This window comes from Fusarium redolens (assembly GCF_020744475.1).
Source record: "Fusarium redolens strain MPI-CAGE-AT-0023 chromosome Unknown BKA55scaffold_6, whole genome shotgun sequence".
Lineage (NCBI taxonomy): Eukaryota > Fungi > Ascomycota > Sordariomycetes > Hypocreales > Nectriaceae > Fusarium > Fusarium redolens.
This window is the reverse complement of record NW_025763669.1, coordinates 266,772-293,210: the sequence shown is the minus strand read 5'-3', so window position 1 is coordinate 293,210 and position 26,439 is coordinate 266,772. Positions and strand designations below refer to the sequence as shown.

The 26,439-nt window shown below is 44.3% G+C and overlaps 7 protein-coding genes across 7 annotated transcripts; 2 read left to right on the top strand and 5 right to left on the bottom strand.

Annotated features, from left to right (window-relative positions):
- Window positions 1-4,623: 4,623 nt before the first annotated feature.
- BKA55DRAFT_592543 (putative glycosyltransferase) lies at window positions 4,624-6,297 on the bottom strand (the record flags this gene model as incomplete). Its single annotated transcript, XM_046195409.1, has 1 exon — window positions 4,624-6,297. The coding sequence occupies one exon, from the start codon at window positions 6,295-6,297 to the stop codon at window positions 4,624-4,626; it is 1,674 nt and encodes a 557-aa protein (XP_046050724.1).
- A 2,262-nt stretch (window positions 6,298-8,559) lies between these two features.
- On the bottom strand, window positions 8,560-10,608 carry BKA55DRAFT_662394 (uncharacterized protein; the record flags this gene model as incomplete). Its single annotated transcript, XM_046197632.1, has 11 exons — window positions 10,370-10,608; window positions 10,192-10,315; window positions 10,143-10,158; window positions 9,958-10,049; window positions 9,837-9,904; window positions 9,610-9,752; window positions 9,511-9,514; window positions 9,303-9,425; window positions 9,044-9,147; window positions 8,943-8,994; window positions 8,560-8,601 (listed from the first exon to the last, which is right to left on the bottom strand). The coding sequence occupies exons 1-11, from the start codon at window positions 10,490-10,492 to the stop codon at window positions 8,560-8,562; spliced, it is 891 nt and encodes a 296-aa protein (XP_046050723.1). The 5' UTR covers window positions 10,493-10,608.
- Window positions 10,609-14,114: 3,506 nt separating this feature from the next.
- On the bottom strand, window positions 14,115-16,607 carry BKA55DRAFT_537566 (uncharacterized protein; the record flags this gene model as incomplete). Its single annotated transcript, XM_046189932.1, has 5 exons — window positions 14,115-14,283; window positions 14,580-14,706; window positions 14,812-15,623; window positions 15,803-16,044; window positions 16,359-16,607. 5 exons carry the CDS (start codon window positions 16,605-16,607, stop codon window positions 14,115-14,117), a joined length of 1,599 nt encoding a protein of 532 aa, XP_046050722.1.
- A 481-nt stretch (window positions 16,608-17,088) lies between these two features.
- BKA55DRAFT_508218 (chaperonin 10-like protein) lies at window positions 17,089-18,081 on the top strand (the record flags this gene model as incomplete). The annotated part of the gene is made up of 1 exon (XM_046187407.1): window positions 17,089-18,081. The coding sequence occupies one exon, from the start codon at window positions 17,089-17,091 to the stop codon at window positions 18,079-18,081; it is 993 nt and encodes a 330-aa protein (XP_046050721.1).
- A 575-nt stretch (window positions 18,082-18,656) lies between these two features.
- Window positions 18,657-21,022, bottom strand: BKA55DRAFT_725345 (uncharacterized protein). Its single transcript, XM_046201106.1, has 3 exons — window positions 20,720-21,022; window positions 19,754-20,668; window positions 18,657-19,701 (listed from the first exon to the last, which is right to left on the bottom strand). Exons 1-3 carry the CDS (start codon window positions 20,968-20,970, stop codon window positions 18,687-18,689), a joined length of 2,181 nt encoding a protein of 726 aa, XP_046050720.1. The 5' UTR covers window positions 20,971-21,022; the 3' UTR covers window positions 18,657-18,686.
- An 804-nt stretch (window positions 21,023-21,826) lies between these two features.
- Window positions 21,827-24,377, bottom strand: BKA55DRAFT_509151 (Sodium:solute symporter family-domain-containing protein; the record flags this gene model as incomplete). Its single annotated transcript, XM_046187504.1, has 11 exons — window positions 21,827-21,964; window positions 22,064-22,578; window positions 22,630-22,948; window positions 23,004-23,174; window positions 23,221-23,458; window positions 23,509-23,592; window positions 23,648-23,747; window positions 23,798-23,984; window positions 24,040-24,097; window positions 24,153-24,216; window positions 24,272-24,377. The coding sequence occupies 11 exons, from the start codon at window positions 24,375-24,377 to the stop codon at window positions 21,827-21,829; spliced, it is 1,980 nt and encodes a 659-aa protein (XP_046050719.1).
- Window positions 24,378-24,858: 481 nt separating this feature from the next.
- BKA55DRAFT_508191 (fungal-specific transcription factor domain-containing protein) lies at window positions 24,859-26,426 on the top strand (the record flags this gene model as incomplete). The annotated part of the gene is made up of 3 exons (XM_046187403.1): window positions 24,859-25,225; window positions 25,250-25,691; window positions 25,742-26,426. The coding sequence occupies 3 exons, from the start codon at window positions 24,859-24,861 to the stop codon at window positions 26,424-26,426; spliced, it is 1,494 nt and encodes a 497-aa protein (XP_046050718.1).
- Between the last annotated feature and the right edge of the window lie 13 nt (window positions 26,427-26,439).

The following is a 26,439-nucleotide window of genomic DNA, read 5'->3' as shown; positions in this document are numbered from 1 at the left end:
TAGAGAAATCTAAATAAAAAAGAAGAAAATCTTAATAATAGTAAAATAAAAGGCACTTATTAATATTAAAGAAATATAAGCCTTCCTAGGCTTTGCTAATTACTATAAATAATTTATTAAGGATTTTAGCAAAATTATAAATCCCTTAATAGAACTTATTAAGAAAGATAAGACCTTTATATAAAATAATAAGGTTTAATAAGCCTTTAATAACCTTAAATAAGCAATCCTTAGCAAACCTGTATTAGTAATGTTTAATCTAGATAAGGAAATCGAGCTAGAAACGGATTTATTAGATTTTGCCTTAAGAAGATAAATCAGTTAATAAGATAATATAGGAAAATTGCACCCTATTGCCTTTTACTTATATAAGCTGCATAAAGCAGAGCTTAATTACCTAATCTATAATAAGGAATTCTTAGTAATTATTAACTGCTTTAAGGAGTTTAGATATTACTTAATAAGAAGTAAGTACTAGGTTAAGGTTTATACTAACTACTAGAATATTTTATACTTTACTATAACCTATAAACTTAATTAATAATAATTATACTATATAGAATACTTATATAAATTTAATTTTATAATTATTTACTATAAGGGATTTAAGAATAAAAAAGCAGATATAATTAATTAATAACTAGATTATAATACTAGTACTACTAAAGCCAAAGAACAAGTACTAGAAAAAAACAAAAAAGGAGAATATTAGTTTACCTAGAAAATGCAGACCTTAAGATAGATATAAGCAGAAGTAATTAAGGAAATCCTAAGAGAACTACAGGAGTTTATCTAAGAATTCTATATATATCTATTATATAGATATTAAGGAGTTACTAAAACCCTAAAATAACTATTATAATAAGGTTATTAAATAATATAAAAAGTAGTAAAAAAGGTTATTAAATAATATAATATTTATACTAAAATAAAAGTATAATAATATAAACCTTATAAAATACTATAACTAATAGAAGTTATAAAATAACTATAAAGCTTAATTATAATAGATTTTATAACTAAATTACTATTATTAGAAAATCCTTTAATTAGAATTTTCTATAATAGTATTATAGTTATTATAAATAAACTAATAAAGTTCTTAATTTACTTACCTTATAAAGAGGCAATAAATACAGGAGTTATAGCCTATATCTTTTATAATAAGGTAGTAAGGAAATAAGGACTATTAAGAGAAATCCTATTAGATAGAGGATTAATATTTACCTTTAAATTCTAGTAATTGCTTATAGCACTTATAGGAGTTAATTACTAACTTATAATAGCCTTTAAACTATAGGTAAATAGCTAGATAGAATAAATAAATTAAGTACTAGAATAATACCTTTAGTATTATATTAATTATAAATAAGATAATTAGGTTAAGAAGCTAATAAGCGCTTAGCTAGCTTATAACACTGCTTATAATAAAAGTATAAAACTTATACTATTTAATATAAATATTAGATTTATACTTAATATATACTACAATGCTTAGGAACCTAAGAATATAAACCTAGCAGTAATTATTATAAGTAATAAGCTAAGAGAAATATATAATAAACTTAAGACTAAATTAGAATTTATTAAGAAAAGGATATAGAGATACTATAACCCTAAAAGGTTAAAGGGACTAACCTTTAAGGAAGGAAATATAATCTACCTATTTACTAAAAATATTAAAATAAATTAACTAAGTTATAAACTAAACTATAAATACTTAAAACTAGTTAAGATTAAATAAAAGATAAGGGAAAATCGATATAAACTAGATCTACCCTTAAATATTAGATATTACCTAATTTATTATATCTTAATGCTTAAATTAGCTGCAGATATAATATATATAAAAACCGGCAATAAACTATAATAAATTACAAGACTAAAGGTATATAAAGCAGAGGAAATTAGAGATATATAAAGAATTAATAAATAAAAGATATATCTAATTAAATAGAAAAACTACCTAAAAAGCAAAAATATATAAAAACTAATAAAATACCTTACTAATGCCTAGTAACTTCTAAAGAACTTTTACTAATAACCTTAAAGAATAAAGGATTAAAAATCAGGTTTTAGTTAATAATATCAGCACCGCTAAAAGACTAAATATCCAGAACTGCTATATCCTCCTCCTAAATAATAATATTACCTATAGAAGAATTTATATTATTAATAATAAACTAGATACCCTGCTTATATAATAAACACTTCTAATAATAAATATAAGATAATCTTATAATAGCCTTATTAACCTTTTATTAAGCCTTAAGAAGCTTTTCCTTAACTTCCTCTTTTACCTATTCTAGATAATTAGACTTATAATTTAAATAAAGAACTAAAAAAAGAAAATAGTTAGCAAAAGGCAATAATAATAAAGGGAAATAATATATAATAGGCAATTATAATACCAAAAGCATTATAAGATTAACCTTATTAAGTATATTTAAAGTAATAAAAAGAACGCTTAATTATTTTATAATAAAGGCCTTTAGCCTTATAAAAGGAATAAGGTATAATATTAAAACTAAATTTTATAATTAAATCTACTAAATAAATACGCTTTAAAGTCTTATAAGATTTTAACTAAAGATTTTATAATATAATAATTAGTAAGGTATACTAGGAAAATAATAAAGGAAGAGAGTTAGCGCTTACTAAAGCCTGATATAAGAATAGAGAGATATATAGGTCTTAAGGGCAAGACCTAATAGAGAGGAGAGATTATATTATAACCTATATAGCTATATTACATAGCCCTTATAATTTCTACCTATTACAGGAGGATTACTTCTCCTAGTAATAATCCTCTTCTATTAGATTACTTAAATTATAATGCTCTAAGGCTAGATTACCCTAGATTACTAATAATCCCTTAAGATCTAACCTTTAAATTACTATTATTCCTTACTAAGCTATTAAGCTACCTTTAATATATAAAATATATTTATTAGCACTTTTATAGAACTTAGCTTATTAGCTATTAATAAAGCATCTTTATATTAATAAGCCTAGCCTGTATTACTTAATTATTAAGAGATATAATACTTCGCAATGCTTAGTATTATGCCTTATATAATCTGCAAACATAAACCTAGTACGGACTAGTTTACCTGTTTAGAAAACCTAACTATTATAATATTAATAAAGAATATTATAATAACCTTATTATTTTAATTAAAGCAGAAATAGCTTTTAAAGCCATAATTAATAAGCTTATTAATAAGAGTATATATTAAGCTTTAGCTTTTAATAAAGTCTTATTTACTTTATATAATAGTATTATAAATATCTTATTATATAATAAGATAAAAGTTATCTAAAAGTCTAATAAATATCTTTATCTCTTTAGGCTTTATCTTAGCTTTTATAAATAGCTATATAGTTTTCTTTTAATTACTTATAATTTAATAATAAACTAGATATACTTTTAGCCTATAGCTTACTTTATAAGCTAAAAAATAACTTCTAAAAGGAGAATATTATTAAGAAAGACTTTAAGAGCTTAATTTATTATAAATAAGGTAAGTAAAATACTAATTAATAGAGAATTAGGTAAATAAAAATAACTAGATCTAGGATATATAATAAATAGGGTCTTAAGCGGTTAATTGGCATTAATTTGCTTATATAAGGCATTTTTGAACAATCGGGGTTGCTGATGTAATGATATCTTATTTGCACGGGTACCCGTGCGGGTATGGATGGCCACAATTGGCGCCACAGGGATCAGAGATGGCATCAGTAAATTGATGAGAATTATCTAAAGAGCAATTGCACTATACAGAAAAGAAAGACGTTGCTGTCTTATACAGAAGACGAAATCCGTGTTGGACGGAAATCGCAAGTGGTGTTCGGATAAAAATCCGGTGGGCTATGCCGTGCTGCGACAGGCTGATATGCAACACAAAGCCGAGTCACTTGCAACGACATTGTTCCACCTCTTGACGATAGATTATAACGTCATGGCGATAATATTCAAGGTCGCTCTTAAATATTTATTTATTGCCTTGCTTTTTTTTGGCGCTTATTTCTCTATTATCGACTTCGCCGGAGTTTCCAGCAGGGTCGATCATGCAGTCCTACCTTCACGACGTACAAAACAATGGGGTCTTTGATTACCGTATCCACGACGGCTATTTTAGAATGCGGTTTATTCCAGCTCTATATACCTCTAAATAGCCTCCTTCGCTTCCAATATAAATAGCCTTCCTGCGGCGTCTTAGGACTCTTCACGACAAGCCTAACTTCTTGAGATCTAAGTGTGGCCCTACAATCGAAATCTTCTCCTTCCCACACTCCCCTACCGACCTTCTTAAGCTCAATGCTAGATGATCGGCCATCAATACATACCTTAAGGGATATTACCTCCTTAAATTTGGGAGTGGGTCGATTAGTCTCCCACTTCCAAGCCATATTGCCGGGTGAGCTCCTGTTCTCGACCCAGCTAGCGATCTTAGGTCCATCTTTTGAATCAGGTTCGACCGATTGCAGGTGCATGCAAGTGAATTCGCCGTGATTCTGCCTCTGTTTTCGCTTAGGCCTTGCGAGGCTGCTTGGAGCGGGGTGGACGGTTGTCTCCCGAATAGGGGAAACGGCATGAGCCCTTTTTTTTACGTCGATTTAGTTCGACGTTTTCGCGATGACCAGAGCCTTGGTAGCGGAGATGATTTCCGGCGCGATCAGCAGGGACAGGAGCGGCGGAAGTTTGACCTCTTCCGGAATCGTAAAGAGGCGCAGGCGGATGGTAATATGGCTGAGACGCGGCGAAGCGGTGAGGACAGCAAACGGCATGGCCAGACAGAGGCTGGTAACAAAGGGCAGGGCCCACATCTGCGGGATGGTATCCTTGATGGTGAGCAGGCCGGCGATGCCAAAGCCGATCAGAGTTTGCGGCCAAAGGACACGGAAAGTGTCGCGCCAGCTGAGGCCGAGCCGGTCGCGGTTCTGGCTGTCCCAGGTAATGGACTTGCCCATGAGCAGGCCGCAGAGAAAGACCGTTATGGCCACGGCGGTGGCGGGCCCGATGAGTGTCATCAGGATGAGTTCCAGCAAGGCGGAAACGATACAGCGGAAGCCGCCGCCGTAGCGCTCAAAGGAGGTTCCTGCAATATCGATAATACCGGCGATTTTAGGTAATAGGTTGGCGCCGATGATAATCAGCTGTGGGGTGAATCTGAAGTCAACTTCGGTGTTGTTAAACCCGCCCAGTAGCCCCTTAGCGACGCCGGCGAAGGACAGCAGAGCCCAAGAAGCCGGGGCCAGATACGAGATAAGGATCTGGTACACCTGGAAGCGACTGACAGGCTTGAGGCCGGGCTCCTTCAGCATGAACCAGTACTGCATGCTGCCCTGGCACCATCGGTTTTCACGGCGCAGGTAATCGAGGAAGGTTGGCGGGTTGGTCTCGTAGCTTTCGGTCTCGATGGGAATCATTCTGACTTCGAAGCCACCGCGGCGCATGAAAATGCCTTCCATGACGTCGTGGCTGAGGATGTAGCCACCCAGCGGCGGTTTTCCCGGGAGAACCGGCAGCATGCAGTTCTTGTGGAAGGCCTTGGTGCGGATGATAGCGTTGTGGCCCCAGTAAAACGCACAGTCGTTGACCCACCAGCTGCTCCCTATGTTGTATGCACGCAGGCTACAGCGCAGGCCAAACTGGAAGAGGCGAGTAAAGGTGCCGACGGCCGGCATGCCGGCGAACTGGGTTTGCAGCAAGCCGATCTGAGGATGTTTTTCCATACTGGAGACCATACGGACCAGCAGGTCTCCACTCATAGCGCTGTCAGAGTCGAGCACAACGAAGAAGTCGTCGGCTTCGGAGTAGTTATCGAGATAGTCCTTGATATTACCGGCCTTAAAGCCAGTGTTCTTATCGCGGCGGCGGTAGACGGTGGCTTGGGACATGCCCTTGCCGAGGCTGTTTTGAAGGCGGGCGAAGTCTTCATCTTCCATCTGCATCACATCCGGACGGCTGGTGTCGCTGAGCATGACAAACCGGAATTGCTGAAGGCGGCCAGTTTGGCGCAGGCTTTCGCGCATGGCGTGGAGGCGGTCGAAGATCGGGGTGGGGTTTTCATTGCGCATGCAGATGGTGAGGGCCGTTTTGGAGGTGATTTCTGGGAGGGGACCGTTCGCGTCAAAGTAGGGGTAGATGGATTTTTCTGCTTTGCCGAAAGCATTGATGCACAGACCGATGATGTAGTTCCAGGAGGTAACAATGCAAGGGGGGGTGCAGATAGTGGCGCAGAACAAGATGAAGCCCTCGAGGAAGGTGATGCCGCCCGGTTTGAACATGGTGAAGATAGTCCACAGGGTAGAGAGTATCGTGCTAACGTTAAGGACCATGACCAGCAAACGGCGTTGGAATACCGGCATGCCGGCAGTTTGAATGGGTGTAATGTTGCTCATCTCGTGTATATTTCTCGGAAGAACCTGTTGCTGTTTATCAGGGTTGCGCTCGCGTGAACAAGGAATCTCTGTCAGTGTAAGCAGTATGAAGGCGGGAGTGTGCCCTTTTTAAGGTCGAGGCTTCAGGAGAAGAAGATACTGAAGAGCGACGTCGAAGCCAGGGCGGTCAAGTACCTGGAAGACTTATTCGATCTATCCCCCCACGGCTAACCTAGCGGGCGAAGGCATCCAATTGCACACTGACTCTCTCCGACCAGGGTGTGAGCGTTGCTATCGGCGCCGTCCTAAGCAAGTTTTAGTTCTTCCAGGGGAGATACGACGGCAAGGGCGAGAGCGTCGAAGTCCAGGTGAAACTCTCTGCCGACACGTACGCAGCAGCGGCAAACCACTCCTTCGACTAGCCGCTCATCCGCGCTACAGGAGTACCTGGAAGAAATCTACGAAGAAAAGGGTGATTGTTGCCGTTGCAAATGAAGGTGCTACGAGGTGAATCGACGACCAATAAAAGAGCGACCAAGGTGAATGGATTGTCGAAGGTTAAAAGTGAGAGAAGCGGTGAATCACAGGGACGACGAGGAATGGACCGAAACGCGAGCTTGGACGTGGAAGAGTTTCCTTGCCTAACTGGAGGCCGGTCCGACCGGGAGATGGTATACGAAGATTAGCAGATTAGCACACTTTGGGCAGCTAACCACTCTCTGATAGTTAAAGTTTCCCACTAAAGCCTTCTCAACTGGGATGTTTTGAGAGTATTAGGTCGAGGCTGACGTGTACCGCTTCTGGCGGGAAATAACAACTTCGGTACAATCCTTCGTACCGTCAACGACACGCCACTGTTGCCCTAGTGCCCCTTTTTCTGCGGAACATGCTCACCTAGACAGGACGCCATGTTTTAGCGCTGAGTGTGCAAATCGAGAGCCACTGATTTACCGGTGTGCAAGTTTGTGAGTCGAACGAGAAACAAAAGAGGAAGTAGTACATATGGGGACCCTCGCAGTTCGGTTGTCGCAAATTTCGACCTTTGCCGACGCCGCTGTTTTCGGCCGTAGGGTTACCTTTTTGACGTCATAAACTTTAAACATAACCTACTTGATAAGTGCCACGGCCCATGCCGGGAGCAATGACGCCGCACGGCACGGATCAACGTATTACCCCTCACTGCATGACCCATGAGCGGGAACCACTCTCACTCCGCGCAAGTGAGTGTGTGAGGGATTCTCATAATGGACATCGTGAGATGCTCCCCAGACCACGCCCATAAAAGACCACGTAATATTCCTTAGATAGATACTCTAGCTTCCTTAGCTTTTAATATAACTTAATTACTTAAAAATACTTCTTGACATTTTTAGACATAATTCGCCACCCTAGGCTTAGTATTCTACGCCCCGTTATAACTGCTAACATAAACTAATCAGGTTATGGTTTACTACGTCGGGAACCTTAACCGTTATAATAAGCAAGCAACGTAGTAAGAAATACACCTTAAATCGCGATTTTAAAAAAGCTATTAAAAATCCAAACTAAGTCTAAAATAGGTACAGTTTTAAGTATAGCTCCATCGATGAGATAGCTATCCGGGATGCCACCGGCATTTAAACTGGCAGATACCCACTAGTCGCCACCTTGGTTGGGGCTCGAGTGGGGTAGAATCTGTTAAGCCGACCACAGGGCCAAAAACTAGGCGCGCCACTTAGTTAGTGACCTTCTAGGTATTTCGGTATATCTCCGGTTCAACAGAATTAGCTGATAGATGAATAAACACTAGAACTATGCGGCTTCCTAGCCGGCCGCGTCCGGGGCCCTCGACTAGTTAGACGCATCCTTGGGTCTTGCTTCATTTATTATAGATATGGTCAAAGGCATTATTATCTCTAAAGGTATTAGAGAACTTGGCAAGTAAACGTTTTAGTGCGACCCTACTGATCCTTTTAGAGGCTGTCATTTAAGCAATTAACACAGATAGCGGCGTTTTAGCTGAGGTTACAGGGACTTGTTTTCAAGCTGACTCTTGAGACCCTTTCCTATTTAGAATTATTGGAAGTAGATGTCTTCTCGATGCGATTTTCAGGGATTAGTTCTCAAGGTTCCTTGCAGCAAGACTGTCACCGTGAACTACAATATTTTCTTACCTTCTTTACCTTACAGTCATTGCCTGCTTTCAAATCTCTTAAAGACCCCTGTTGGAACCTGTTAAAAATTATCAAGCTCGATGTGTCTGGCTTCTCTTGATACATGTATCTGCATAGTCGGCTCTAAACAGATAACAAAGCCCATGTTGTAGTTGAAACATGCATTGAATCCTATTTCTGATCTAGATAGAGAAAACCACTTTCTAGCCACTACCCCCAAACTTGTTTTCTTAGCGTCTCCTTGCTCCCACGCTTCGGACTGTTAGATTCACCTCCGTGTTATAGACTGGCCAGAATAGTAGGATGAACGCCGATCTTCTTCAACTGTTTCAGAGAGGCAAAGTAAGCAAATGGCCAGCAGTCTAGACATCGTCCCATTAATAATAAGGCAGAACTTACTTCGGCTATAACGTCATATCCATATACAAAATCCTGGGCTCCGGGATCAATCCTAAACCATGTCAGCCACTCAGAATGTCTCTAGATCCGGTGGTTCCTACCAGTAGTAGAATGGGTATCCGGGCTTCTGATCATAGAGCTGAGATACAGCAACTTTATCTCTCGCCTCTTGCTCTAGGCCATCGGACAAGTAATTAATATCTCTCTGATCATCATTTGTTAGTCACTTGTTTCGTTCTTTATGAATCCAATATTCAAACGCACCTGCTTTACGCTCTATTTCTGCAATGCTAAGCTGCAGGGGATTCTTAATCCCTTATACATCTTTAATACCTTTAGTAACTCATCTTAGGTTTTTACTTTAGATAAGAGGATTCCTAGTGCAGCGCTATCTTTAAGAGCAGAGCCAGCTCCCTGGGCCATATATAGCAGTAATAGGTAATAGGCATTACCTAAAAATACTACTATGGCTTTTTTATTATACTACTTCTCTAACTTATCTATTATGCCGGCGTTAAAATAAGGGCTAAGAGCCTTATATAAGGACTTATAGTATATTAATTTCTACTTCTCTACTTGGTTAACCTAGGATAGGAACTTCTACAACCTAGGATTATTAGTTAGTATTATACTAGGTAGTTAATAATTAACTAATAATAGATCCTACTTCTTAAAAATCTCCTTTATTTTAAAGAGATTACCTAGCATCTTAGTTATATTATTAGCCAGATAATTAGGAACTAAAAAGATAATATTTGCCATAGTATTATTTCTGAGCAGATAATAAATAGCATTGCACTCTAGACCGGCCTATAAATATACTTAAGGTTTCTTTATAAACTCAAGCAGTTCTTAGTTATCTATATCTTCTAACCTAAGGATTATCCTATATACCAGATCACTAGTAGTAACAGGAGGGCTTAGTCTACCTAGAATAGTAGACCTAGTCTTAGACCAGAGTCCTAATATATATTAGTTGCGATGACTTAACGGAGATTAAGGAGAAGCGCCTTACTATCCGCGGCTATTACCAGATGTCTAGTAATCTTCTTACCCTTATCCATAGTTAGTTGCAAGATCGCCAGATTTATATTTATTACTAAAGTGCTAAACTAAAACCAGACTCTAAGACCCTTAGCCTGCTTAAATATTACAAGCTGTAGATTAGCATAATTCATATCCTAGTAGTAAGATCCATACTTCTCTAGCATCTTAGCTGCAAAGTTCTAGCGCTCGCCAAGGAGCTTACGGCCATTATACCGGCAGATGAGAAACTCTTCTGGGCTACTAGCCAGCTTCTCCAGGCTAGGTTGCAGGCCCCATCGGACAAGTAACCGCGTGGCATTAGGCGTAAGCTGAAGGCCGGCACTGATCTGATAAACGCATTAACCCTTGGCACTATTACTCAATTATGGAGGAAAACTCACCTCAGCTAAAGAAGGAGCGGATTCAATAACGAGAACATCGTGAATGGGTGATTCCTGCTTGACCAAGAGCGCGGCGGCGAGTCCACCAAGCCCGGCTCCGATGACGACGATGTTGAGAGGCATAGTGGGGGGTGGCAACTGAGTATGTCTTGAATATTGAGCTAACTGTGCTTTGCTGAACCATATAGTAAGGGACCTTGAGGCCTTGTTTTTATGGTTGGGGAGAGAGTTTCTGTAAGTATTAGGAGTTGAGCCGCCTAATAAGCTCCCCACCCAGCACTACGTTTCCCCGCCTTCGTGCTGGCGCGGTGGGGTTGTCCCGTGTGCTCTGTGAGAATCCACGCTGGTGGACAGCACCTCGTCCGTCCGGCAGAGGGATTCGGCAACAAGCAGTTAAGAATCAACCCCGACCGATTCATCGGGAATGGTTCCTATATACCGCGTAGCCAATCTCTTTGTCAGGCTCGGAACAGATTACCCAACAAAGGCTCCCTCTTGTAGCCTTCATTTTTTATGAGCGAAAATCGTACTACGTCAACCGAGCATTGAGAATCATGCCAACCCTCACCGGAAAAGTTGCTTGATCAGCGGGTCTTCCGCTGGGCTGGGAGCCGCCATCGCCAGGGAAATATTTAAGCGCAGAGCCTCCGCCGTCCTCAACTACCCTTATCCCAGCGAGAAAGCCAACGCCGACAAGGTTCTGCAGAGCCTTAGTTCATTTAACAGAGCTATCGCTATTAAGGCCAATTTATTAACCTTAGAAGGCCTGCAGGTACTAGCTAATATAGCTATAAAAGCCTTTAGTAAGATTAATATCCTAGTTAATAGTGCTAGATTTATTTAATTAATATTTCTAGATAACCCTAATAATAAAAAGGTAGAAAAGATATAATATAATATAATTTACCTTAATAAAAGAAGAATTTATTTCCTTATTAGAGCGGTTTTAAAATATCTTTTAAAGGAGAATTTATATATTATTAATATTAGCAGCTTAGCATCATGCACGCCAGCGCCGGAATCGAGCATCTATATGGGCTTATAGGGCTTCGCTAAGGTTTACATGCTGTGCTAGGCGATAGAGCTGCCTTGCAAGTTTAACGCAGTAGCTCCTGGCCCTGTTGGCATAGATGCATTCTATGCTGCTCCTGCTACTATCAGAGAGTTTCTGCAGCTTATTATTAATACGACGCCTATAGCTTCTCGCGTAGGAGCCCCGGAGGAAGTAGCATGGCTAGTCGGAACCTTGGCCGAGGAGCAAGCAGGTTGGATTAATGGTGCTTATATTCCCATCAATGGAGGATCTAGTATCTGGTAGCCTTAGTTAATTTTCGTAGGCAATGGCCACCTACAATTGATTGGTTAGATGTAGCTGTCCAATTCCAAGTGCCAAAGTGTGCTCTGAGCGAGTGGTCAAACTTGTGAGGGACAGGTGGTCTTCAATCTCGGTGGTTTCTATAGTCTGTGACACCTGATAAACAATCATGGATTGGTCTTTCTTCACATTCCTAGTATAAAATCCAGGCCTCTTTTGCGCCGCTTCCAACTACCTGTCATACATCGCTGTTGCTCCATACTCAGCATCATGATTTCCATGCCAGAGCGGGACCAATTCAACCAAGTGTTTAAAAAAGAGCGAGAAACCTGTTTTGATAAAGACATATTGCGTATCTTGAGGCTAAAGACAGATGAAGGCGGCTCAAAAGAACAAAGCGGCTGATCAAACTTTAGATAGGGACGATTTAATGCCTATTCTAATAGCTATTTGCCCTTCGTGCCTCGCTTGCCTCCCTTGCGGCGTTAATATCCTTACTATCCACCTAGCTACTATGCAAGCCGTCTATTAACTTGAAAGGCAGCTTGATCTTATAAGGGGACCCTTAGTAATCTTAGAAGCCTTAAATAGTAAGAGAACGTTCTGGCCCTTATGATATTGGTTAGTAACTATAAGAAGATAGCTATCTTTATTAGGAGCACCCTTATATCTTAGTATAAAAATAGGCTCTTAGAACGTTAAATTATCTCTATGGCAATAGGACTATATCTCTTCTATCCTAAAATTATAATACACCAAGGTATTAAAGCTAATATTACTAATAGCATTCTTATAATTATTAACCTTAATCTGGTATCTAGGATTAATCTTCAAGATCCAGATGCAGGTATATTTCTTGCCGAACAGGCGGTCGTTGATGCGGCCGAACTCATTAATGCCGTCAACAAGAACATCTTCGGGATGGATTATCTTCTCGGTACTTCCGTTGGGGACTCATGCGTTGAGCCTCCGCGCTTTCCGAGCCTAAGCATGCCCGAGTTAACCATCTTGATAGTCATATCGATTCTACTGCACAAGATAATCATCTTGCCGATAATCATAATATTTTAGTGCATAATAAGTATATAAGGTACCGCAATAGTACCAGATAGAGCACCGCTAAGGACAACCCTTCCTTCTGGTTATATAGCATAGGTAGCAGCAGAGAAATATAGTAAGCTATTAGGGTACCTAATACCTAATTATTATATGCTTTAATACCGCATCTATTAAAACTAGCCTCCTTAATAGCAGCCATATTAATATCATTATTGCCGATTATAATAACATAGCTAAAGCACTTATAATTCCCAAGTTATTATATTAAACACTTAAGATTAGCCTTATTATAACTAATTATAATAATATTAGTGCCTAGCGTAAGGGCTAGGTTAGAGGTAATGCCGCCATAGGTGCTAGTAATAGGGCTAAGGGCACCTATCTTGCCTGCCTTTAGCTGCACTGCTTTATATAGCATACTAGCCGAGATACTATAAAGGATATCTCGTAGAGATTAGCAGGGGTATATCCTAGTTGCTTATATAGCTGGTCCTTATCTAAATAAAGATATACTCTAGAGGGACTTTTTAATACTATCAGAGGGCTCTATCTTGCCATTCTCCTTGCATAAGTCTGATACCTTTTGGTTCTTCTCTACTATAGTGCCCCTAGATAATGTAAATATCAGGATCATCTTAGGCAAAGATAGGAGCTGAGAAGAAGACTAAGTCGCCGGGTTTAGTAAGGACGGCATCTAGCCTAATGTTATAAACTTAACTAATATGGCTAGGATAAGGTATAAGAAGAAGGGTAAGGTTAAAGATAGGTAGCCTCCCTTGGTGGATATTTTTAGCATAGGGGAAGACGACGGTATTGAGGACTTTGATAATAACTGAACCGGTAGTTGCCTCAGGGATAGGGAGCTTGATAAGCTCTAAAGGCATGTCAAATGAGGAGAGCCAGAGAGCGCGATTCTTGATTGGGTTGGTGGTCATGTTGAAGGTGACAGAACCCAGGAACTAGAAGGGGATAAGCTGGGAGAACCCTGGCGTTTGGAAAGCTACGGTACCCAAATATCTATGCCCCGACTGATTTGAACAACTGCAAGTCTGACTCATTTCGGCATACTCACCATCCTCTAGGGTTTCGGGCGGGATGTGGAACGAGTGGAGGGCATCCATTCCCCACCGGTGTCAATTCTCTCCGCCATGCCACCCTCCACTTTTCGCTGCACCGTATCCTCGAGAAGACCCTCTGCACGAAAGCCCTATGACCACGGCTGTTAAACCTATGCCAGACTCAGCGAGGCAGTGTCCAAGTAGCTGGAGGCTGAACAGGACAGCAACGCCCTGGAACATTATCATTGGTCTGTTTGCTGGAACCTCTATGAGTTAAATAGAGCCACAAACCTTCATATCCTTACACATACGTCTACTCAAGGCCGGGAATATGATTGGATAACCGTGCTCTATGTTCAGCAAGATGGGTCTGCCACAGGCATGGCTGTATCGTCCCTAGATTGGGCTTGTGTTTAGCGGCTAAGAATTGTATATGCCTCCTCGCATGCGCACCATTGCCTAACGAAGAAGTTCGTAATGCACTTGACAATATTTCAAGCGCAGCTAAACGCTGTAACGTCAGACCCTTCATATTTGACAAAGGACGGGCCGTGTTACTGCTTTGGGTTGCAGAATGGGCCGGGCTGTACAATGATATTAATCTAAAAGACAATCAAAGCCTGCTACGCTTGAAAACTTCAACGATGCTGCAGTTGAGAGTGAGAATACTGTGTCTAACCAACCCATGTTCAAACCAGAAACATCATAAAACAGTATAAGTCAAGCTGTCCATCTTTGGGTAGATTTCAGACATGACCGAAACAGGGCTCGTGCTCACCATTCCATCCCATTCAAGCGATCGAGGTCCCCGTGATAGCTAAAATTTGAAGCACCCGCTTCCCCTACCTCCACGATATCAAACAAGTCCTTCCAAGCTTCCTTCTCATGCTCATGCAATGTGTCGACTATTGAGGAAGAGCATATTTGATCATTATCTAACTGTTGTGAGTCGGGAAAGGGCTCTTCTATTATTGTGAGCGAGGGCCGATCAAAAGCATGCGCAGACTTACCTCCTCCTACCTTACCTGAAGATGACAGGCCAGTAGAAGTCTCTGCATCGTTTCCGCCAACCACGACATACTCAGGGTGCTCTGTCCGAGTTGGCAAGTGATTGGCAGCAGAGTCCGAACTCGACCCTAGAGGATGGTAGTTCCCAGGACGACTAGACTCTGCAGGGTTTGGGTTGAGACTCGGAAAGTTAAGCTTTGTGGGGTTTCTTTCGCAAATGGCCTTGTAACTCGTGAAGATAGCGGGCATGGTAGAAACTCCAAATTTTGTTGCGAATGCCGACACGAGAGATATTGCTGAGGCAGTAAATGAAGCTTGTGAGCCTGGTGTACTTGTACTTGGTGATGATCCATAACGCGGAATCGAACTTTTTTGTGTCTTCAAGAACATCTCAGTACTCATAAAAGCAAGATGGAGGTTTGTTAGTTGCGGTGATAGCCCTTGACCTCGCTTGAGCTGATTCCGGCCAGATGGTGATAGGAAAGCACAGTGCTCTGGAAGTTGATCATACCAACGACCAAGTGCAGATATGCGCTGGATGCAGAGCTCTTCTGATATCGGCTCCGATATCGCATCGTTAAGTATGCGAATTAGGTCAACATAGCGGTTGAAGATGCTCACTGCCCTTAGTGGCTGGTAATCCCAGGTCAAGTTGGTCCGCCGCCAATCCTGAATCTTAAGCCAGCAGGCGGTCTGTGGTTCCCACTCATCCGGGCCGGTCTCAGCCGGCATAGAAAGAAAGCGGATGTCTGCCGTTCTGAGATGAGGGGGCTTGCCCAAGTGGCACAATACCACAGTATCAAGGACAAAGAAGCTGAGGAGTAATTGCGTTTCTTTTTTTTGTCGTCGTTGCCATCACATGATGCGGCACTGCGGCTTTTTTGGTCAAGAGACAGATCCCCCAAGTCAAGAGCAATCCTGGCGGCTTGGCCAATTAGATGCCAAGATGCTGCAAAATCCCCCCGGTCCAACTTGAAAAGGCTTAGTATTAACAAAGCCTGGGCGTAACAGGGGTTCCGGGCGTCTTCGTTTGGTATTTGTTGTCGTGCGTTGGCATAGAGCTGCTCGGGCGTGAACATGTCTCCTTGGCCGTTCGGTGCACCAGCCGGGCTGAAGGGCCCCCTAGACTCTTGGAGAGTTGAGAATGCCAGGATCGCCCAGAAGACACCCAGGCTCCCAGCGTCGACAAGAGCAGCTCGGGACGGCGAATACAATATCTCAAACATCCTATGCTTCTGAACAATAGGTAGCCAGCAATGAGTATGGGCGAAGTAATCTTCAAGCAGGCGCGGAGCATTTTGCGGAAAGCTTATCGATCCCACATCTTCCGATGATGAAGATAGTACTTTGGACAGTCTTGGAAGAGACGGCTTCTCAACTTTGTTGATGAGACAGGGCAGGCCCACCTTTACTGTTGGCTCACCCTGCGCTCACCCCGAGCTCACCCCGAGCTCAGGTTAAAGCAGCATCAACTCAGGATCATGGGTGAGAAGGGAAACCATGGGCATCTAGATTCGTGGCAGAGTTGGGATGTTATATTGACGCGTACGGTGTGGACGTATTCATTGTATTCGCCAGCGGTGGAAATGCCATAGTGAATAAATAAGGAAGTCATGACTGGTTCTTCTTCCATTTCCAGCTCACGGGGTACAAGATGTTGGATTTGTGAGGCTTGAACCCGGTAAGAGATAGAGACAATCGTCATCCCGCTCAAGTAGAATGGTTCTTGGGAAGCGTATGGTGGTGCGAACACGGGAATGGCCCGGTCGTCTTGCACGGAGAGTGATCCATAAACCATGATGAAAGATTAGAGTCGAATGAATTGAGTAATAGGCTAGTTTCTTAGAGTGTTAGCTTGTCAGCTTTCTTTTGAGTCTATCAGAAGATTGGCCATTTTATATCAAGTTCTTGATTTAAATTCGGTCTCACATACAGTACGTATGTGGTAGCGTGCTCGGGCTGGTTCGTGACTCCGAGCTCGGACCCGTGTAAATGCCGTCTCTCATATGTCCGATAACTCCCCGGAAGTTGATGCTCCACAGTCGTTGATCCCTAAGGTGCAAACATGTCCGGTACTCCGCGGATCGTCAATCCACCAAATTGAGACCAATTAGATGTAAGAGAACCAGCTCTCGCATATTACAACCAAGATATTGAGTAAAGATTTATCTCGGAGAGAAATGCTGCAAGAATTATTATTTAAAGCCTCTGTATATCGACTTACTTGACGAACTATATACTAATACTTCCTACCTGTTTCACTCAATACCCTCTTGATCATGAAGGCCTTTTCCTACGAAAATTCCACCGACGGGCTTCAATTGAAAGACCTGCCCGTTCCAGAGCCAAGTGATGAGAGCGTTCTCATCGAGGTCATGGCCACAGGGATCTGCCACTCAGATTGTCACATCGTCAGCGGCCACGGAGATGACTATATCGCCAAAAGACCTATTGTACTCGGCCACGAAGTCGCGGGAGTAATTAGAAAGATCGGAAAAAATATCTCTGGCTTTCAAGTTGGAGACGCTGTCACCCTCGCGCTTCTTATGCACCCAGTCTCAGAGCGCGTCAACGGCGCATACGTTGGGTTAAGCTTTGATGGCGGCTATGGCCAATATGTTGTCGCTCCACAGAAGGTTCTCGTCAAGATCCCTGATGGCATCTCTTTCGCACAAGCTGCTGTTGCGACGGACGCGTTGGCAACTTCTTATCACGCTGTCGTGGGCGAGGGCAGCGCTCGGCCAGGGTTGGTAATGGGCATTGTTGGACTCGGTGGATTGGGCATGCATGGACTGCAATTTGCCTGTCTCAAAGGATCTATCGTCTATGGCTTCGATATCAATGAGACCAAGTTTGCCCAAGCAAAAGGTCACGGGGCGAAGGAATGCTTCACGTTACTTGATGATGCAACCGATACCAGGATTACATTTGATGTTATCGTCGATTTTGTCGGTCATTCCACCACTACATCCACTGCCATCAAGGCCGTGAAGCCAGGTGGTAAAGTCGTGACAGTTGGTCTCGCGTCGTCGGATGTCACGATTCCATCAAATACAGGCTCGGGTTACATCCTCAAGGGCATAACCATCGTTGGCTCCATCGGCGCGTCAATGCAGGACTTGAAGGATGTTCTCACACTTCTGGCCGAGGGAGCTATTAAACCCGAGCTTACAGAGGTTGCCTTTGAGGACATTAGTCATACTATCAAGCAGCTGGCAGAAGGTACTGTGACAGGACGAGTTTGGACGGACCCGAACAAGGCAATAAACTGATTGTGAAACTTGGTAAGATTTACTAGTTTCTAGAGCATCGGAAGTGAACTACTCAATATGAAAAACAATATAGACCAGCTGAGAATGATCAAAGCCCCCTTTCCCACTTATGACCATTGGAATGAGCCTTGTGAAACAAGTATTCTTGGGGGATTGCCTGCGAGGATTTCTCTGGTGTAATAATGGTGAAAGCGAGCCCCGCAGTCGTGCCATTAGTGGCCACCAGGATGGACTCCGCAGTTGTCGTAGTTCTATAGGCCGCATGCGTAGAGAGACGACTTGACTCGTCATATGGTGGAGGTAGTCTCCTCACGAGTGACAGACGTCTCGGTGCTACTTCCTGACTCTGTTAACGCCGACAGGGCATCTTTCGGGCTCAGCTACGCCACTGCATTTAATAGTCACACAAGTGAAATTAGACAGTCCCACTATCAGGCTTAGCAGTCAAGCTACACTAACTATCCAAGTTCTACAAGAGCGAGAAATTCAGTTGTCACGAAGAAAATACCAAGATTTAGGGTTGCAAAAAGAAGGTCTAATTAATAGCGCGTCTAGATGGTCATTATTCTAAAGGGCTCCAGAAGAAGAACAGGAGATGCTAGCATCTAGAGAAGGGCCGCAAAGAGGGCAGCGAAGAGAGTAGCAGCACCAACAACCTGCTTGCCGGCACCGTTGATGACAATGGGGACGGTGGTGGGCTTAGGGCCGCTGCCGTTGGAACCGTGGCAGTCAGCACCGTTGCAGTGAGAACCGCTGCCCTGAGAGCCAGCGGCCTTGGCGCCGGGGCAGTTAGGTCCACTGCAGTGAGAGCCAGAGTTGGAGCCAGGGCAGTTAGGGCCGGTGCAGTGAGGGGCAGAGTTGGAACCACTGTGGGAGGTAGAGTTGGTGTAAGTTCCGTTGTAACTAGCGTGGCCACCGTGAGTGTAACCGTGAGCAGGAACCTTGACAGCAGGGCACTTGGCACCATTGCAGACAGGAACCATCTCAGCCTTGCAGTTATCAGGGGTACCCCACGAGTTCTCCCAAGGCTTATACATAACCTCTCCCTTCTTGCAAACCTCGCAATCTGCAGCGACGTAGAAGGTCTCGTGGTTCCACCAGTCGTGGCACTCCTGTGTCTTATAAACCTTCTCGCCGGCGCAGCTTCCACCGGAGCAGAACTTGGGGACGTATTGGTGACCGCCCTGGCAAGAGCACTCCTCAGTGATGAAAACCCACTCGTTGTCACAGTCGCTGCCGTTGACCTCGATGAAGATGAAGACGGTGTGGTCGGAGGTCTGGGTGTAGCACTTTCCGTTGAAGCAGACCTGGGCGGCGGTGACGGTCTCGGTGGTGGTGGTCTGGGGGCCAGTGACGGCGGTGGTGAAGGTGGTGACGAGAGTGGTCTGGTCGGTGACAGTCTCGGTAACAGAGTCAGTGACAGTGGCGCCGGCACCGACAGCAGAGACGTAGACGGTCAGAAGACGGCCAGCGGCAACAGCTTGACGAGCCTGGAGACGGTTGCGGCGGGTGTCACCACCGCAGAAGTTGTCGCGGTCGCCAGGGCACTCGATGTCACACTGGTCAATATCAACACGGCTGGTGTTATCGGCATCAACCTCATCACCGCAGTAGCATGCACTAGAAATGTTATTAGCGATAATTCACAAGCATAGATGAGGAGGAGACTTACGTGTCGTAAACACCAAAGTAAGCACGGCCAACACAGAGAGAAGCACAGCGCTCAAGGTCCATCTGAGCGTTGGTCTCAGCAAGCTCGAAGGTGGGGAAACCGGCGGAAGAACCGACACAGCCGAAGAGGGTGAAGACACCGACAGAACCAGGGAAACCAGCGGGAGAAGTAGCAGAAGCAGAAGCAGAAGCCTCGGTGCCAGTGGCAGTACCAGTAGGAACAACAGTCTCGCCCTCAGAGTTGGTAGTGGCACCCTCGCTGTTGGTAGCAGCGCCAGTCTGAGTACCAGTAGGGAAAACGGTCTCGCCTTCAGAGTTGGTGGTGAAGCCAGCGCTGTTGGTCTCGATGGCAGTCTCAGTAGGGATGACGGTCTGTCCCTCGGAGTTGGTGGTAGCACCCTCAGAGTTGGTACCGGTAGCGATAGCAGAGCCAGTCTCAGTGCCAGTGGGGATAACAGTCTCACCCTCAGAGTTGGTAGTAGCGCCCTCGGTGTTGGTGCCAGTAGCGACCTCAGTGCCAGTCTCGGTAGCAGTCTCAGTGTTAGCGCCAGTGGGAAGACCAGTAGAGCCACCGTCAGTAGCAGCAGCGACAGCGAGGTTGGAGACATCAAGCTGTACGGGCTCAGAACCACAAGACTGGAGGAACTGGATATCGGGCTTGTCGGAGTTGAGAGCAGTAGGGTTGCTAGCCTGCTCAACGGCAGCGCCGTTGGTGTCGGCAAGAGGCTCGGAGTAGATGGTCTCGCCGTCGAGCTTGACATCGAGAGTGCATCCCTCGAAAGCACGCTTGCGGCCCTCAATCACAGCATTGACGGTGATGTCGAAGCGGATCTGGATCTCGGCTCCGACCTTGATCTCGGTGATTCCGGGAGAAGCGCTGAACTCAGCAACGCCGTTGGCTCCAGCAGACATGCGACTAAAACAGTATCAGATGGTGTCCTATATCAGGCTTTTGAGGTATACATACACGATAGTCTCGCCATTGGGACCAGTGACGAAGCTTGAGCCCTGACCAAGGGTGGCAGAACCAAGATCAACAGACTGAGAACCACCAGGGGCGGTGGTAGAGCTGGGAGCTGCATCGGTAGTAGTGTCGATGTTGGTTGGGAGAGTAGTGCTAGACTCAAGAGCAGAAGTGCTGCTGTTGGTGAACCTCTTGAAGTTCTGGGCGAAAGCGCCCGAGGCACAAGCCACGAGAAGACCTGAAGACAGACGCATAGTGAAACGAGCGACTATGTTAAAGAATGACTAAAGAACGAATGAATGAGCGAGTGAGTTGATGAATTACAACAAGACATGCAAAGTTGATGAGTATATATAGATAATGACATTGGGATCCATTGTATACGACAATAGCATTTGATCTGTTGCTTGGGATGGTGGTAGCAAGTCTAGAACAGCGTACCTTGCATTAGAACATTCCTTTTCGGCTTGTTCGCCGAGTATCCAATAGTAGCAACTAGTAAGTTAAGACATCTTCAGTACCGACATTCCACCTATCATTGCGTCCCCCAATAGAAAACATCCATAAAAAGCGTTCCTGGTTCCAGGCTATTGGAATCTGAAGTATGCAAGGGGATGTCATTGAATAACGGGCACGGTGGCGCTAGATGACTTAGCGTTGCCGTTCAACCATGAGCCCCTGGGACTAATGCTGATTTGCTGGGCTAAGTGGATGGCATTGTTATGTTAATCTGGTATTTTAATCTTGGAATGCAACTATTGAGAGCTAGTCTGCATCTGTCAAAAATGTTTCGCGCGAAAGCTTGACTAAAAGCTTGATCTTCTCCATAAGTGGAGTTGTAGGGAATCGATAGTTCAAGGGAGCCTCAGCTACGCCATATTCGGGGCCTTTGCTTGGCATGTCATTCATTATGTTCAGAAATGAGGCATTTTATGGGTAAACAATTTTATTGTTATGTGGATTGAATGACCCAAAATACGTTCCCGAGGATGTGTTGTTTTTCTAGTCCGGAGCTTTTGTTACAGCTTCTCCATATCATAACATTGAGTGTCATCATACTATGGAGACAATTGCAGACCAGCCTGTCCAGGAAATGTTGATGAGTCATGACTAGGACTTCTGGGACCTCCAAATGCTTCGTGTAACCGCGGCTATCTGGCGACGGCCGTTCCAGATCGGGTAGAAACCGACCATTATGAGGGTCCACCAGAGCCAGATCAGAGACACAACAATCCATGCAGTGAATAACTGTGAGGGTAGCGATCAGCAACACATTAACATGACATAATAGGGATAAGGTAACAGAATAATAAATAACTGCAGGGTAGGAGATGATAATAAACTTACCTCTTTGCTGAAGATAAACTTCGCTGCATACATTGGCAGTGGCCATAATACCCAGTGACCAAGAAATGTAGCAACAGCCCACCATAGAGCATATTTAGTCCATCGGCGTTGATTATTGTCATCAAGAGTCTGATTTGACGCCGTTTCAGCTGTTGTAACTTGCTCTGTCCCTTTACTTTGAGAACTCTCGGATCCACTGGAGTTATCATCAGGTTCAACTGCCAGCCTCTGTTCCTTGAATTGGCTCCAGTCATAGTTATCAGGTTTTAGATAAGTAATCACCACACTGTACAGCAATGGACTGAATAAAGATGCAACGGTGCCGTACATACAGGGTAGGGTCCCTCCCGTAGACGCGACCGTTACTTCTCCGGAAAAGGCATATGCGGAGCCAAGCCATACCCCGAGGCCCGTTGCCATTCCTAGGAATGCGGAGCTAATAGCAGCAAGCTTAGTCTGTTTGCGCCAAATGATTGTGAAGATTAGTGGTATAACGCCGGGACACGTTAGAATTCCTGATAGATACCGTTAGTAAACAATGGGCTTAACGCGACTGTAGGTCTTACCGAGCATATAGAGTGTCCAGCCCATATCCACTCCAATGTAATGAAACATGGCTGTGAAGGCGGCTGCTACAACGCCAAACAGAACAACTCCAATGTGCCCCCATCGGATCACCTGCTTATTGGAAGCTTCTCTGTTGAAGTATACGCGGTATATATCGAACGTAAGGATCGAGGAAACGGCGAGGATCTGTGCAGATAGAGTTGACGTAACGGCCATGAACGTCATTAGTAGGACTGCCACGGCGCCTCCCTTGCCAGCGACAGCAACAGCAACATAGGGCAGAGCAAGACCATTTGTAACCTCGGCACCAGTCATTGGCTATTGCAACATTAGCGCTCAGTAGAAGAATAGCTTTGAGAGGGGTATCGTTTACTCTTGGATACGTAGGGAAGATAGGAAGAGCTTCGAGTCCCAGTGAAGCCATCCCAACAATAGTACCAAGCGACCAGGGTATGCTGAAATAAGAGATACCGCCCAAGACATAACCTGGGACAACAGCACTCGGCGACGCAGCGAAAGCCTTAAGAAAGTACCCCGTATCCATCTGATCATGTTAGGTTTCGGCTAGTGACTGGGAGAGGCTGACATACAACAACAGCCCCGAAGTTCGAGGTCAGAAGGATGATAGCAAAGTAGATGCCCTGTTGAGAGGTCATGGTGAGTAGAGAACCCTCATAGTTGCCTTCAACAACGTGATTTGACTGGGCGTCAACGACCAGATCATAAAGGCGTCCGATTGAGCCGACAGATTCCGATGTGATCACCTTAGCTGTCAACCAACAGCTCAAAATGAGGATGGCGAAGGTATGGATGTAGTCAGTGAGGAACCTAGATCCAGGGTCAGCAACTGCCTTTGACGCGATTCTTGGGTGAATTACGTTGCCTTGATGCCACCAACGAGTGTATAGAGGACGACTCCAAGAGGCAGCAAGAAGGTCGATGCCATGATGTGCATGCCGGTTCTGCGGAGAGTCAGTGGTGCACTCATCAATCACTTATTAGAGGCGAGGAGCTTACAGGAACGAGATGGCTGCCGATGCGCCTAGGATCATGTTGATCGTATTGAGCAGGTTGTTCACAATAGCCAAGAATGTGAAGCTCAGGTGCGCGACAGTTCCTGTAAAGTTCAGTATAACAGAATCCTCTCTTCAAGCCAAGATGACCCACCGTATCTGATACGAATAACCTCGAGAATGGTATGAGCCTCAGGAACGCGCCCCTTGCAAACTGTTCCCAGGTACCCGAAGAAGACAATGACAGTTGAGCACCCAGCACCATACCAGAAGGCGCCGCTGATGCCGTAGCTGTAAGTTACGAGGACGCAGCTTAGCAGCGCCGTGCTCCATAGCCATGACTGGAGTCTCATCAGTATATCATGTCGCTGAATGGGGTAAGTCGCAGTGGCGTACCGAGACAACAGCCGATGCGACAAGGCCGGTTCGTACTGTTCTGTTGGCAACCATGAAGCTGCAATCGAATGGTTAAAATGAGTAGTTCCTCAGAGAGAATAGGAATGGCTTACGTTTCCACTTTAGAATTGTCTTCGTTCAATGTCTTCTTCAAGATGGCCGTCAAGCCCATCATACCTATTACTATAGTCAGCACTGCCGGCTCTTGATCTAACCTCAGCATGGAACTAACCAAAGGCAAAGGCCAAGCCAGCTGCAACCACGACGCCATATCCAACAGATTGGGGTAGAGGTGAGGGCACGACGGAAGTCTCGGTTGATCGATAGTTGAGATCCATTGTGGCGATTGAGATGAAGGAAAGGTCCGTATAGACAGTTCAACCGCTTGAGATCCTCAACTTGGATCTGAAGGGCCTTTTATGTAAATTTACCTTTAGCTCAACATGGCCAATTGCTCAGGATCGTCGGCGATGGCGAAATCGCGCGCTTGTACAACCAATCTGTGAAACCTAGGAAGGGTGACGTTGCACTATCTCCAAGTGTCGTTCAGGCAAGCAATCAACAGCATGAAAGACATCAAACTTATCTATAAAGAATGAAGGACTAGTCAGCCACACAATATTTGGACAGACATGAATGGTCGATATCTTGCCCCGGAATTGGATCGGAACCTGCATTAACAGGGTTCGCGCCCGGACTTCCAGATTCGGTTTAACGTCGATCACCTCATCTTTGTTGAATATGTTCAACAGTTGCATCAGAACCGATTTTGTGAATATGCCTCTGGGGAATTAATCTTGATCAAGATAAGAGAACTCGATGCAAGACCATCATTATGCGCCTAATTCGTGTAAAACCTGCCGGCAGAGGCGGGTCAAGTGTGACAGGGCCCTCCCCAGCTGTCACCGCTGTGCATCCTCACTGCTACCGTGCTCAGGGTATGAGCGAAAGAAAAAGATTGTTTGGACCAACAGCATGGCCAGTAGAGGAAAGATGATGGGCAAGGCCACGTTCGACACGATCAAGGACAATGCTCATGACCATGGAAATATAGTTGTCACTGAGCTTTGCACAAATTTCCCAAGTACTAAATCGTGCTTAGTAGACCCGGGTCTACAGGAGATACCCAGAAGCTGTCGGGAGTACATACGCTACTGTGAGTCACCTCTGGGAGCCTTTTCGTACAGTCACTAATTTGGAATACTGCTAGTTCATCAAGAGCTCTCCAAAGAGTGCGTCGTTTACAACAACTCATCCTTCAACCCCTTCCTTTCTCTCATGCCTTTAATGTCATTCAGCCAGGCTTTATCCCATATAATGATTTCCATCTCAGCCTTCCACATCGCGCACCGACTTGCCATCAGTCAAGCTCAGCTACAATCAGATCATGGTGCGGTGTTACGTATAGCTTTGATGAACAAACAGAAAGCATTGAAATGCTTAAAACTCGAATTACACATCCATCCTGAGATGAATAGTGATGCAGTCATCGCTGCTGTGTTGCTATTCGTCAATCTCGATGTTGTAGAATTCGGCGGTCGAGGTTGGAAGTACCACCTACGGGGGGCGGAAGAACTTATCAGAATTCGGAAAGGGCTTGTGAAAAGTGATTCAGAGAAATGGCTGCAGTACTTTGATACTGCTTGTACAACGTAAGCGTCTCGCTGAGCAGTAGTGAATTCTCTACTGACTGAGGCTCTAGGTTCGGGATATTAGGCAGTACCCTGATTCCATCCCATTCACTCGGTGGAGCACCAATACCTTTGGATTCTGCATTCCTTGATACGCTTCGACGGTCTGAGCATTTGGCATGGATCGGCTGTCCAGCGCACCTCCTCTCGTTGCTACATGTTATGAACACGCTACGTGATGTACCAGATCATACCAACATCTCGGGTGAAACCGTCAGTTCAATTCTTGATGGACTGGGTAGCTTCTCGCCGTCATTTTGGGCAAAGGACTTCCCAGATCCTCGCCATCACGAGTCAAGATATCACCTAGCCTACGCATACAAAGCCGCAGTCAGCGTCTACGCCTCTCACATTATTGAAGAAACATCTAGTCGACCATCACTGCGCCCGCCAGAAGCTTTGCGATTAACAGAGCTTGGTATAACGCATATGTCGCAGATACCAGCAAGCGACTTCCATATCAAAAGTCTGGTATGGCCCGCTTTCGTCCTGGGCGCCGAGGTTCAAGACTTGGGTGCAAGGGAGAAGGTAAAGGACATTATGCACAATATCTGGGTATCTTCATGCTGCTATAATGTTAGGACCGCTGTAGGGATGCTTGGCCGAATTTGGGAACGGGGACAAGATAGTGACAAGTGTAAACGCAGTTGGTTGAGATTTATCTGGGAGCAAGACGAAAGCTGGTTATTTCTTTGAGATATTTATAAAG